Source organism: Phocoena sinus, chromosome 3 (genome assembly GCF_008692025.1).
Source record: "Phocoena sinus isolate mPhoSin1 chromosome 3, mPhoSin1.pri, whole genome shotgun sequence".
NCBI classification, from domain to species: Eukaryota; Metazoa; Chordata; class Mammalia; order Artiodactyla; family Phocoenidae; genus Phocoena; species Phocoena sinus.
In genome coordinates, this window is record NC_045765.1 from 100,311,297 (window position 1) to 100,324,530 (window position 13,234).

The following is a 13,234-nucleotide window of genomic DNA, read 5'->3' on the forward strand; positions in this document are numbered from 1 at the left end:
TTTTAAAGAAAAAATAACTTACTGAACCTAAGTGTTCTTTACTCAAGACGTAAGCAGACCACATTTTCAAGAAGAAACATTGGAGGGAACATCTTGTCCAAGACATGACACAAAGATCCCACAGATACTTTAAGAAGCAGCCTAAATACTAACTAAACCTGCAGAAGCATTCCCAATACCAAAGAAGCTGGTCCTCTCAAAAGAGCAGTATCACGTCCCTACCTAATCTAAAGCAAACACACTCAAGGTGTTCAACAGAAAGTACTCTTCCCTAGCGTTCAAGAATACCAAAAGGTCAACATAGCCATCAAATGTGCAGTGTTCACCCTTCCTCATTTTTCACAACTCCTTTATTTTGAGCCACATAAATTACTTACATGCTTTTCTAAGTTTCCTAGCTCATTTTGTTTGGATTTTGAGCCAGTTGTATTATGTAAATGTTTCCCAGGGTTCTTTCAGGTGTTTCCTTCTATAAGGTTTGGCTTTTACCACAATAACTGTCATGATTATAGCAAATACAGTGTCACATTCCATGCCTTCCGAGCATCCCTCAGTGACTACTGATTGAGCCTCTTCCCTTCCAGTGCCTCTTGATCCCTTTACTTTTCTAAGGACTTAAAACTTCTTAATCCCAACTGCAGATTCAAGCTTGAAACATTCAGTATTAATTGTATATTGAGGATTGTAGAGTGTATTAGGTTTAAGATGTGTCCTCGGACATTAGGAATTTCAATGGAAAATTATTTTTTTACAACGAGACTAAGGAGAGTTTTGGTGTTTGAAGGACAGTTGGTTACCCAACTAAGCTGTTGAACCCTCTTTAGAATTTTAGTTGGTGTGGCTGTAAGTCAGTAACAAACAGAACCTAGTGACTGATTTGAACCCTAAACCTTCTAAGCCAGCAATGCCTGACCCTGCAGCCCCGGTTGAGCTCCCAGAGAGAGAACTGCTCAGAAACATGTCTTAGGCCAAGGAGAATTAAAGAAAGAATCATGCCCTTCTTCTCATTCTTGTGCATGGCTTTAATCCCAAAATGTACTCCAAGTCATATGTGGACTAGAATTATAAATCCCTACTACTCCCTCTAAACATAGAGCAGCAGATCCAGAACCACAAGCCCAGATGGAAGGGGTCAAAAGAAATTCCTTCCCTGCTCAATAAATTAACCAATAACCACAGGGAGGTTATCTGAATTGAGTAGAACTCACACTATGTCCCAAGAAAGTAGTAATAATAAAGGAGTACATAATGTGTTAAACACATATTTAAATTGTTTGGTTGCGTTTGCCACCTGCACAAGGCTAGACCATTTCCTATGCTGCTTTGTCTCATTTAGTGTAGAGGTTATTCTCCAGTCTAAAATCTCACCTGAGACCTCTATGTTCAGTACAAAAAAAAAAAAAAAAAAACTGGGCTTAATGATACTAGAATGGGGAAGGAGCAAATTCTGATTTTAAAGAATTATTAACAAGTACCTTGCAGCAGCCTGATTCCAAAGGAGACACAGAGATGTCTGGGGAACAATTCTAGGCTCAGCAGCATAAATCCTGTAGAGAATCTCATTGTTGTTGGTCAGGGGTTGTGAACTCTGGCCTTTCACACTCAAAGATAATACCTACAATGCCAAAAAGAATAGAAAATGTAATGATTTTTTCAAATTAATGTCATGACTGAATCTCCCATTCTGAACTTTGCTTCATTTTTCTAGTCATTTTAGTTACTTGCTTACTGTCACTATTATTCATAGCTTATGAATGCAGGCTGTCTGGTTGGTTTTCCACTGCAAACATTCTACCTCTGCTCCAGCTGCTGAGCAGTCTCCAGCTGACAGACTTTATTGTCAGACTTCATCACAAGTGGGATATACAATACAATATAGCATTAGAGAAGGCTATGGGGTTTTTTTTCACTTTCTCCACTTATATATATATATTTTACTTAATAAAACATGAAGGAAATATTTCCAACTATTTTTGAGACTAAACATTCTACAACTAGCTCATAAAGATAGGACGTGTTTCGTAATTAGCTCACCATGTCTAGCATTTACCACAAATCTGGTCAAGTGAATGTATCCTGAGGAATATGTTTGCTAAGGAAAAATCAGATTCTAACCACATAATTCTTTAAATGATAGATTACCTTATTTTTCAGGGCATGAAGATTAGTTCCAGTTATAAACCACTGCTGGCTGCTATACTCTGTAAACTGGACTAATTCACATATACTTTTCCCGGCCATTATTTCTGCATCCGGAACATCCAATAACCTCTCTGGAATTCGAATATAATCACCTTCTTTTCCTTCAAACTTGTGCCCATTGATTTGCTGAGGGTACCAGTGAAGAGCCAGTATGGACAAATACGGGCAACTGTCAAGGATGGTTTTGCTTCTATGACAGAAAAGCAAAGGTTCTGCTAAAATGGCATGCATTTGCATATATATTTGCAAATATTTGTTAAATTTTTTAAAACATACTTGTTAAAAACTTATTTGTTAAAATTCATCACATTGGAGCTCCTTTCTTTATGTATAACCATGACACCACCTACCCAGGAGCAGTAAAGAGAATGTGCTTTCAGTTCTTTTATGGTGAATTGTTAGGATTTTCTGCACAGAACTTTCTGCATCCTCTGGCCTGATCCCCCTTATAACCTAAAACATGGGCTTTTGCAAGCTGTTTCACAGATATCAGATCTGTGGTTATAAAATGTACTTTTCTGTATTAGTCACATCAGCATTGGTGGAATAGGTTGAGGAAAGGATGCACCACTAAACAGAAACTCTGCTTTATATTCAAGAATATCACAAAACTTACATACCTAGAGCCATGTTTTCATCAAGTTTACCTCACCCCTTTCTAAGCCATCAGAGCATTTCCAATTTAACCATATATCTGATAAAAGAAACAGCCCTGAGCAGGGATCTTTATCCATTTAACAACTGTTTTCAACATTCCCTAGGCACGAGATCCTGTGCTCAGTGAAATTGCTTCCAAACCTCAGTGTGTGTTGAAATCACCTTGAAGCTTGTTATAAAACACAGATTTCTAGATCACATCCCATTCTTACTAAATCAGAAACCTTGCCTGGAGGAGGCTAGAGGTTCTATGAATCTGTATTTTTTAACCAGTCCTCCAAAAAATCTGGTACATTTTTTCTGTGGATCTATCATGTTTGCAAACAATGAAGAGACACAAAGGTGAATCATACCTGAATTCAATCATACCTGCCTCAAAAAGAATAGAGAATATATTAGGATAAAAATCATGCATTAAGTTTTAAAAGTTACATGGGCCACAAGAGATGCTGAGTATATATAAGTGTATCATGGATACAAATACCTCATCAAGGCCCCTAACCTGGGAAATGGAGTTGAGAATTTTAAACAGAAGATTTGAAAAAGAAAAGAAAGGGTAAGGGCTAACTTTTTCCTCTAGCTATATACTCTCTTTTAAAAAAATCTTTAACTACCACATTTGAATTGGTACCTTTAAAATCTATCTTTAGTCCAGCCATTCATCCAGGCTCTAGACCCCTGTGTCCAAGACTCCTATTAAAACAGTTCAATCCATATAGGCCATCTGCACCTCCACAACAGCTTATAAAAAGCTCATCTCTTCATCTTCCCATCTAGCTTCCTACATCTTCACTGGTGACTCAGAGCTAAAAAGCTGCCACTGTCGACCTCCCCACCCCTGACCAGGTACAATGTGACTGAGACCAGTGAACCTACGCCCTACCCACCCACCCTGGAATCTTCTGATATTTAGCCCATCAGCGCTATCAGGGACCCCATTACGTTGGCATTTTGAGACGAACACAACAGGTACAGTGACTCTACCCAACCTTGACACAAGTGTGTCAAATCCCTGGCCCCTTAGGAGGGTCTGACGACAACTACACTCTCCCTGACACTTTAACCTCCTATATCCATGCCCTTCCAATGCACTTACTTTGATCAATCCCCAAATCTGCTTTACACCTAGGTTTAAATGAGGGGGAAAAACCCACATTAACATGTAGATTGGCACCACTACAAATCCACAATGACCGACTTCAGTCAGACCCTCAATGCCACTTGACATTGTTTTTACTTGGCTTCCGAATGATTGTTCTAGATACCATCATTCTCCTCAATATCCCTGCTCTATTCCCAAACCCTTCACTCCCAGTAGATGCCCCTGAATACCGCTTAAGACAATGTATAAATAATGCATATTAGAATGGTCAACATCTTTAGAGTTCCCTGAGTTAAAAAAAACTCATCTTTAACATAGTCCTCAACACGATCGCTCTAAAATCCTAAATCGGATTCCTACACACACATACACACACCCTACCTAACGTATTCTATATTCAATATTTAAAGGTTGATGATCTCCCCAATTGATGATTTCCCCAAATGTGCCATGCTTGCTCCTCTTGCCTGACTGCCATTATACATGCGAAACAGCAAGCCTGCAGCCAAAAACATATTGATTCCTTTATTCATTCTATTCACTCATTATACCATAACCACTGAGAATCTACCATGTACCAGACACTGTTCTAGGCCCTGAGAATACATTAGGCAACAAGACAGAAAAAGCCACTCCTTTTGTGCATCTTATACCCTTTTGAGTTCTCACCAGGCCTTTGAGAGCAAAGATGGAATCAACATTCACAGCAGGGTAGATGGTTCACGTCTACCACTGTCTCAACATCCTGGTGATCTTGCACAAATATGGAAAAACAAAGAGAAAGGACTGAGACTATACAAAGCTATGAACTATTTGACTTCACTGAACAACACTTTTAATCAGACATGTCCCACTAAATAACAATAATTGTTTTTTAAATAACATAGTACTCTGTGAAAATTGGAGGGAAATATCAACTTCCAACCATGTTCTATTATGAGCTATTTTTATGTTAAGTCAAACAGAATTAAAACATGGTTTAGGTCTTTGTACTACAATGATCCAATTTACCTTATGAATGTAATTGATCAATAAAAGACCAGAACTGGAGAATATTAACATATAGTTACAAAATTAACTATATAGTTAATACACAAACCACATTTTACTTTTTCCTTTTCCTCTTACTTGCTCTCTGCCCTGAAACTCCAGCCATGAAACAACATTTCTGAAGTTCAGCAACATGTTCTAAAACAACAGACTCTGAAGTTCAACAACATTCAGAGAACTGCCTCCAAATGGATGAAATTGAACCAAAACTCTAGGGAGAAACACAATTAACAGTATATTAAAGTATGTCTAAAAGTTAATATGGATCAACAGAACAGAATAGAGAGCCCAGAAATAAACATGCACACCTATGGTCAATTAATCTTAAACAAAGGAGGCAAGAATATACAATGGAAAAAAGACAGTCTCTTCAGCAAGTGGTGTTGGGAAAGTTGGACACACACTTCAAGTAAATCAGTGAAGTTAGAACACACCTTCACACCATACACAAAAACTCAAAATGGCTTAAAGACTTAAACATAAGACATGACACCATAAAACTCCTAGAAGAAAAGCATAGGAAAAACATTCTCTGACATAACTCACACCAATGTTTTCTTAGGTCAGTCTCCCAAGGCAGTAGAAACAAAAAGCAAAAATAAGTAAATGGTACCTAATCAAACTTACAAGCTCCTGTGCAACAAGGGAAACCATAAACAAAACGAAAAGATAACCAACAGACTGGAAGAAAATATTTGCAAATAATGTAGCTGACAACGGCTTAATCTCCAAAATATACAAACAGCTCATGCAACTCAACAATAAAAAAACAAAAACCCAATCAAAAAATGGGCAGAAGATCTAAATAGACATTTTTCCAAAGAAGACATACAGATGGCCAATAGGCACGTGAAAAGATGCTCAACATGGCTAATTATTAGAGAAATGCAAATCAAAACTACAATGAGGTACTACCTCACACCAGTCAGAAGAGCCATCTTAAAAAACCTACAAATAACAAATGCTGGAGAGGGTGTGGAGAAAAGGGAACCCTCCTACACTCTTGGTGGGAATGTAAGTTGGTGTAGCCACTATGGAAAACAAAATGGAGCTTCCTCAAAAAGCTAAAAATAGAGTTGCCACATGATCCAGCAATCCCACTCCTGGGCATATATCCAGACAAAACTATAATTCAAAAAGATTTATGCACCCTTATGTTCATAGTAGCACTATTCACAATAGCCAAGAGATGGAAACAACCTGAATGTCCTTCAACAGAGGAATGGATAAAGAAGATGTGGTACATATATACAATGGAATACTACATAGAAACAAAAGGAATGAAACAATGCCATTTGTAGCAACATGGATGGACCTAGAAATTATCATACTAAGTGAAGTAAGTCAGAAAGAAAAATAACATACGATATCACTTATATGTGGAATCTAAAATATGACACAAATGAACCTATCTACAAAACAGAAACAGATTCACAGACATAGAGAACAGACAAAGGTTGCCAAGGGTAGGGGGAGGGATTGTTTGGGGTTAGCAGATGCAAACTATTATATATAGAATGGATAAACAACAAGGTCCGACTGTATAGAGCAGAGAACTATATTCAATATCCTGTGATAAATCATAATGGAAAAGAATATAAAAAAGAATGTATATATATTATAACTAAATCACTTTGCTATACAGCAGAAGCTAACACAACGTTGTAAATAAACTATAAGTCAATTTAAAAAAACTTTTTTTAAAAAGGAGTGAAATTCTGACACATGCTACAACATGGATGAACCTTGAAGACATGCTAAGCAAAGTACACCAGACACAAAGGACAAATATTGTATGATTCCACTTATGAGGTGCCTAGAATAAGCAAATTCATAGAGACTGAAAAGTAGAATAGAGGTTACCAGGGCTGGGGGAAGGGAGGAAAGAGGAGTTACTGCTTAATGGGTAAAGATTTTCAATTCGAGAAGACAGTTCTGGAGATGCAAGTGGTAATGGTGGCAACAGTGTGAATGTACTAAATGCCACTGATCTGTATACCTAAAAACAGTTTACATGGTAAATTTCATCTTATGTGTATTTTACCACAATAAAAAATATGGCCTAAAATATGTCAAAAAGTTGGAATCATCTTACTTTTTTTTCCATTCAGAAATGTATCTTCTACTCATTATATAAATACGAGTAAGCAATAACACATTTTTATTTTTAAAAGAACCTTCAAAACAAGAGGAATATATAATTGACAGTATAAGTTAATTTCTCTCGATGTAGTTTCTATGTTTTCTTCAAATAATTAACTTAATTTGCCCATTAGGTACAATGTATTGATTGTATTATCCTGAGTTACATCAGTTAAACGTCAATTTGCACTGCATATTACTTTGTAAACTGTGAAGGAATACATATAAGGTACTGCTATTATATTAAATGATACTTACTTTTCACCAAGAGAGCCACAAGTAACATCAGTCAGTAGAGAAAAGGCAAAATTCTCTGTCACTTCAGTAAAGTGACTGAATCCCCTAGTGTCATTGCGTTTTGGGTTAACGAGAGCACAAAGAATCTCATAGAAAAGATTTCGGCTTTCAATGCTTAATGCTTGCTTCTTTCCTTCAACAGTTATCTGGAAAAAAATCCAAGTATAAAAATATATGTTCAAAAATAAACTGCTTAAATGATATATATGGTATAACTTGTTCTTTATTACCAGTTACTAACATTAACAAAAATGAAGATGAACCTATGAAGAATTTAAGAGAAGTTAGCATCAAAATCATATTTCAAATACATCTGTACTTTAAAAAGCATAAATAATCATTTTATAAAGAAAAGGCATAATCACTAAAATATCTTCTACTTAATATCTAGATAAAGCCCCAAACAGTTGCATTGGTCACTTAATTTTAACTACAATAATTAACATCACGAGTCAAATTAATCTCACTTTTACACCTACCCCAAGATTCTGTTTTCTTTCGACCAACAACTAAGGAAATAGACACAAGAATATATGTCTATAATAGAACAAAATTTATTCTTATCTGTTTTTTATTAGACAGAAGCCACCACGTATCACTAAATTTCTCAAACATCAAAGGAGAAAATCCTTTTCCAACCAAGAGTAGTCAAGAGCTCCTGATACTCTTAACTTTATTGGTAAGTGTGAGCCTTCCTACCTGAACGGACTGGTTTATTTGTTGTTTGAGGGACAAGGAGAGTAAGAGGAAAATAGCCTTCATGATTTAATTTTTACCCCTCACATGAATGATGGGGGACACATTTTTACTGTCAGAGTAAGCATGGGTGTGAAGCCACTGACTTGTTATTCCACTACACTCTTAGATACCTGAGGAGTCCCTATTAATTCTTCAAAATCCAAATTAGTCATCACTTTTTCTGTGATTTCTACCCCATGCCCCAGCTGCTGGCGTACATGATTACACTCTGTAAGTTGCACATACTTTTACTAATGAACTTATGACAATGTTGAAATGATTTTTCTGTTACTGCTATTAGTTGAGCTCACTGAGAAAGTGGCTCAATATTCTCTATATTTTTTTTAATAACTCTGTAATCTATAGAGTGCCAAGATGATGGCTGAACTCAAGATTTAAGTTTATAAGAGTAGCCATCTTAAAGACAATTAGGAATAATGGAGAATAATACACAGGGTAAAGATAAAAGGTACAAAATGAAATTTAACAAGGTAAAAACTACAATGGGGAGATAGGGAACAGCCCGTTGGTTACTAAAATGATCAAACTGAATATGTTAAATGAAAACTAAGCTCAAGAAACACTCCCAGAACTCAGAGAAAATATTACAGACAAATGGGACAAACCTGTAAGATACAACAAGCATATAAAATATTAGGTAAAAGAAAAAAGCAACATAGATCCTTGATAAGCTAAAGAAATACGTCTAAAATGCAGAGTTTGCTTTATTCCAGAGAAAATTAGGAAAAGAAACAACACCAGATGTATTTGGGTGATTTTTAAATATAATTTCAAGAGTTTTTAAAAAATCTTACCAGAAATCAGACAGGAAAGAAATTACTAACAGAGAAATTAAAATTCAGTCTGACATCAGACTTTTTTTGCTAATGAAATGACAGAAGCCAACAGAGCAACATAAGCAGTTTCAAGACTTTAAGGCTGTGATCCAAGAATTCTAGAGCCACTCAAACTTTCATACATATTCAAGGGTAAGAGAAAGTTTCTTTCAGCAAAGCACACAAAAAATAAAACAAGGAGGGAGACCTTCAAGATGGCAGAGGAGTAAGATGTGGAGATCACCTTTCTCCCCACAAATACATCAAAACTACATCTACATGTGGAACAACTCCTACAAGAAACCGACTGAACACTTGCAGAAGACCTCAGACTTCCCAAAAGATGCCCTCAGGCGACCTACACGCAGAGACGGGGCCAAATCCAAAGCTGAACCCCAGGAGCTGTGCGAACAAAGAAGAGAAAGGGAAATCTCTCCCAGCAGCCGCACGAGCAGCAGATTAAATCTCCACAATCAACCTGATGTACCCTGCATCTGTGGAATACCTGAATAGACAACGAATCATCCCAAATTGAGGTGGTAGACTTTGGGAGCAACTGTAGACTTGGGGTTTGCTTTCTGCATCTAATTTGTGTCTGGTTTTATGTTTAACTTAGTTTAGTATTTAGAGTTTATTATCATTGATAGATTTGTATTGATTGGTTGCTCTATTCCTTTTTCTCTTTTCTATATATAGATTTTTTTCCTTTTTCTTTTTTTGTGAGTGTGTATGTATATACTTTTTGTGTCATTTTGTCTACATAGCTTTGCTTTTGGCATTTGTCCTAGGGTTCTGTCTGTCCGTTTTTTGTTTGTTTTTTTTAATATAGTATTCAGAGCTTCTCATCACTGGTGGATTGGTTTTTTTGTTCAGTTGCTATATTCTTTCTTTCTTTCTTTTTTCTTTTCTTTTATTACTTTCCAATTATTTGATTTTTAATAATTTTTTTCCTTTAATAACTTTACTTCTTTTTATTTTTCCCTCCCTTGCTCCCTCCCTTGCTCCCTCCCTCCCTCCCTCCCTTCCTTTCTCCCTTTTCTTATGAGCCATGTGGCTGACAGGGTCTTGGTGCTCTGGCTGGGTGTCAGGCCTGTGGCTCTGACGTGGGAGAGCCAAGTTCAGGACATTGGGCCACCAGAGACCTCCCAGCTCCATGTAATATCAAGTGGCAAAAGCTCTCCCAGAGATCTCCATGTCAACGCTAAGACCCAGCTCCACTCAACAACCAGCAAACTACAGTGCTGGACACCCTATGCCAAACAACTACCAAGAGAGGGACACAACCACACCCACTAGCAGAGAGGCTACCTAATATCATAATAAGGTCACAGACACCCCAAAACACACCACAGGACACGGTCCTGCCCACCAGAAAGACTTGATCCAAGCTCATCCACCAGAATACAGGCACCAGTCCCCTCCACCAGGAAGCCCACACCACTCACAGAACCAACCTCACCCACTGGGGGCAGACACCAAAAACAACGGGAACTACAAAACTGCAGGCTGCGAAAAGGAGACCCCAAACACAGTAAGTTAAGCATAATGAGAAGAGAGAGAAACACACAGCAGGTGAAGCAGCAAGGTAAAAACCCACCACACCAAACAAATGAAGAGGAAATAGGCAGTCTACCTGAAAAAGAATTCAGACTAATAATAGTAAAGATGATCCAAAATCTTGGAAATAGAATGGAGAAAATACAAGAAACGTTTAACAAGGACCTAGAAGAACGAAAGAGCAAACAAACAGAGATGAACAACACAATAAATGAAATTTAAAATTCTCTACAAGGAGTCAATAGCAAAATAACTGAGGCAGAAGAATGGATAACTGACCTGGAAGATAAAATACTGGAAATAACTATGGCAGAGCACAAAAAAGAAAAGAGAATGAAAAGAATTGAGGACAGTCTTAGAGACCTCTGGGAAAACATTAAACACACCAACATTAGAATTACAGGGGTACCAGAAGAAGAAGAGAAAATATCTAAGGGATATTTAGGGACTAAGAAAATATTTGAAGAGATTATAGTTGAAAACTTCACTAATATGGGAAAGGAAATACTCAATCAAGTCCAGGAAGCACAGAGAGTCCCATACAGGATAAATCCAAGGAGAAACACGCCAGACATATATATATATATATATATATATATTTTTTTTTTTTTTTTTTTGCGGTACGTGGGCCTCTCACTGTTGTGGCCTCTCCTGTTGTGGAGCACAGGCTCCGGATGCGCAGGCTCAGCAGCCACGGCTCACGGGCCTAGCCACTCCATGGCATATGGGATCTTCCTGGACCAGGGTACGAACCCATGTCCCCTGCATCGGCAGGTGGACTCTCAACCACTGCACCACCAGGGAAGCCCCAAGACATATATTAATCAAACCATCAAAAATTACATACAAAGAAAAAATATTAAAAGCAGCAAGGGAAAAACAACAAATAACATACAAGGGAATCCCCATAAGGCTAACAGCTCATCTTTCAGCAGACACTCTGCAAGCCAGAAGGGAGTGGCAAGACATATTTAAAGTGATGAAAGGGAAAAACCTATAACCAAGACTAGTCTACCCAGCAAGGATCTCATTCAGATTTGATGGAGAAATTAAAACCTTTACAGACAAGCAAAACCTAAGAGAATTCAGCACCACCAAACCATCATTACAACAAATGCTAAAGGAACTTCTCTAGGCAGGAAACACAAGAGAAGGAAAAGACCTACAATAACAAACCCAAAACAATTAAGAAAATGGTAATAGGAACATACATATCGATAATTACCTGAAATGTAAATGGATTAAATGCTCCCACCAAGACACAGACCAGCTGAATGGGTACAAAAACCAGACCTGTATATATGCTGTCTACAAGAGACCCACTTCAGAACTAGACACATACAGACTGAAAGTGAGGGGATGGAAAAACATAGTCCATGCAAATGAAAATCAAAAGAAAGCTGGAGTAGCAATTTTCATATCAGAAAAAATAGACTTTAAAATAGAGACTATTACAAGAGACAAAGAAGGAAACTACATAATGATCAGGGATCAATCAAAGAAGAAGATAAAACAATTGTCAATGTTTATGAACACAACATAGGAGAACCTAAATACATTAGGCAAATGCTAACAGCCATAAAAGAGGAAATCGACAGTAACATAATCGTAGTAGGGGACTTTAACACCCCACTTTCACCAATGGACAGATCATCGAAAATGAAAATAAATAAGAAACACAAGCTTTAAATGACACATTAAACAAGATAGAATTAATTGATATTAATAGGACATTCCATGCAAAACCAACAGAATACACTTTCTTCTCAAGTGCTCATGGAACATTCTGCAGGATAGATCATATCATGGGTCACAAATCAAGCCTTGGTAAATCAGAGAAAATAGAAATCACATCAAGTATCTTTCCTGACCACAATGCTATGAGACTAGATATCAATTATAGGAAAATATCTGTAAAAAATACAAACACGGGCTCCCCTGGTGGCACAGTGGTTGAGAGTCCACCTGCTGATGCAGGGGATATGAGTTCGTGCCCCAGTCTGGGACGATCCCACATACCATGGAGCGGAATGGCCTGTGAGCCATGGCTGCTGAACCTGCACGTCCGGAGCCTGTGCTCTGCAATGGGAGAGGCCACAACAGTGAGAGGCCCGCGTACCACAAAAAAAAAGAAAAGAAAAGAAAGAAAGAAAAATACAAACACATGGAGGCTAAAAAATACACTACTTAATAACCAAGAGATCATTGAAGGAATAAAAAAATACCTAGAAACAAATGACAATGAAAACACGACGACCCAAAACCTATGGGATGCAGCAAAAACAGATCTAAGAGGGAAGTTCATAGCAATACAATGCTACCACAAGAAACAAGAAACATCTCAAATAAGCAACCTAACCTTACACCTAAAGCAATTAGAGAAAGAAGAACAAAAAAACCCTAAGTTAGCAGAAGGAAAGAAATCATAAAGATCAGATCAGAAATAAATGAAAAAGAAATGAAGGAGGTCCTCACGGTGAGCCACAGCCACCCCCAACCTCCGCAGGAACCCTCCAACACTAGCAGGAAAGAGATCTTCACATAAACAGATTCTTACTGGCTGGTGTGAAGAGTCATTCCAAGAACCGCAATGTGTTGGGTTATCCATCCACCTTTCTTTCAGGCAATAACGTGCCAAATTCTCAGTCCAGGA

At 37.5% G+C, this 13,234-nt stretch overlaps 1 protein-coding gene across 1 annotated transcript in view; it reads right to left on the reverse strand.

Annotated features, from left to right (window-relative positions):
* ADGRV1 (adhesion G protein-coupled receptor V1) overlaps positions 1-13,234 on the reverse strand; it is a 533,314-nt gene that overhangs the window by 307,403 nt on the left and 212,677 nt on the right. Inside the window, exons 78-80 of the mRNA XM_032627062.1 lie at positions 7,412-7,596; positions 2,143-2,392; positions 1,476-1,615 (exon numbers count right to left, since the gene is read on the reverse strand). Coding sequence (XP_032482953.1) covers positions 1,476-1,615; positions 2,143-2,392; positions 7,412-7,596 — 575 coding nt within the window. The remainder of the gene's footprint in view (positions 1-1,475; positions 1,616-2,142; positions 2,393-7,411; positions 7,597-13,234) is intronic.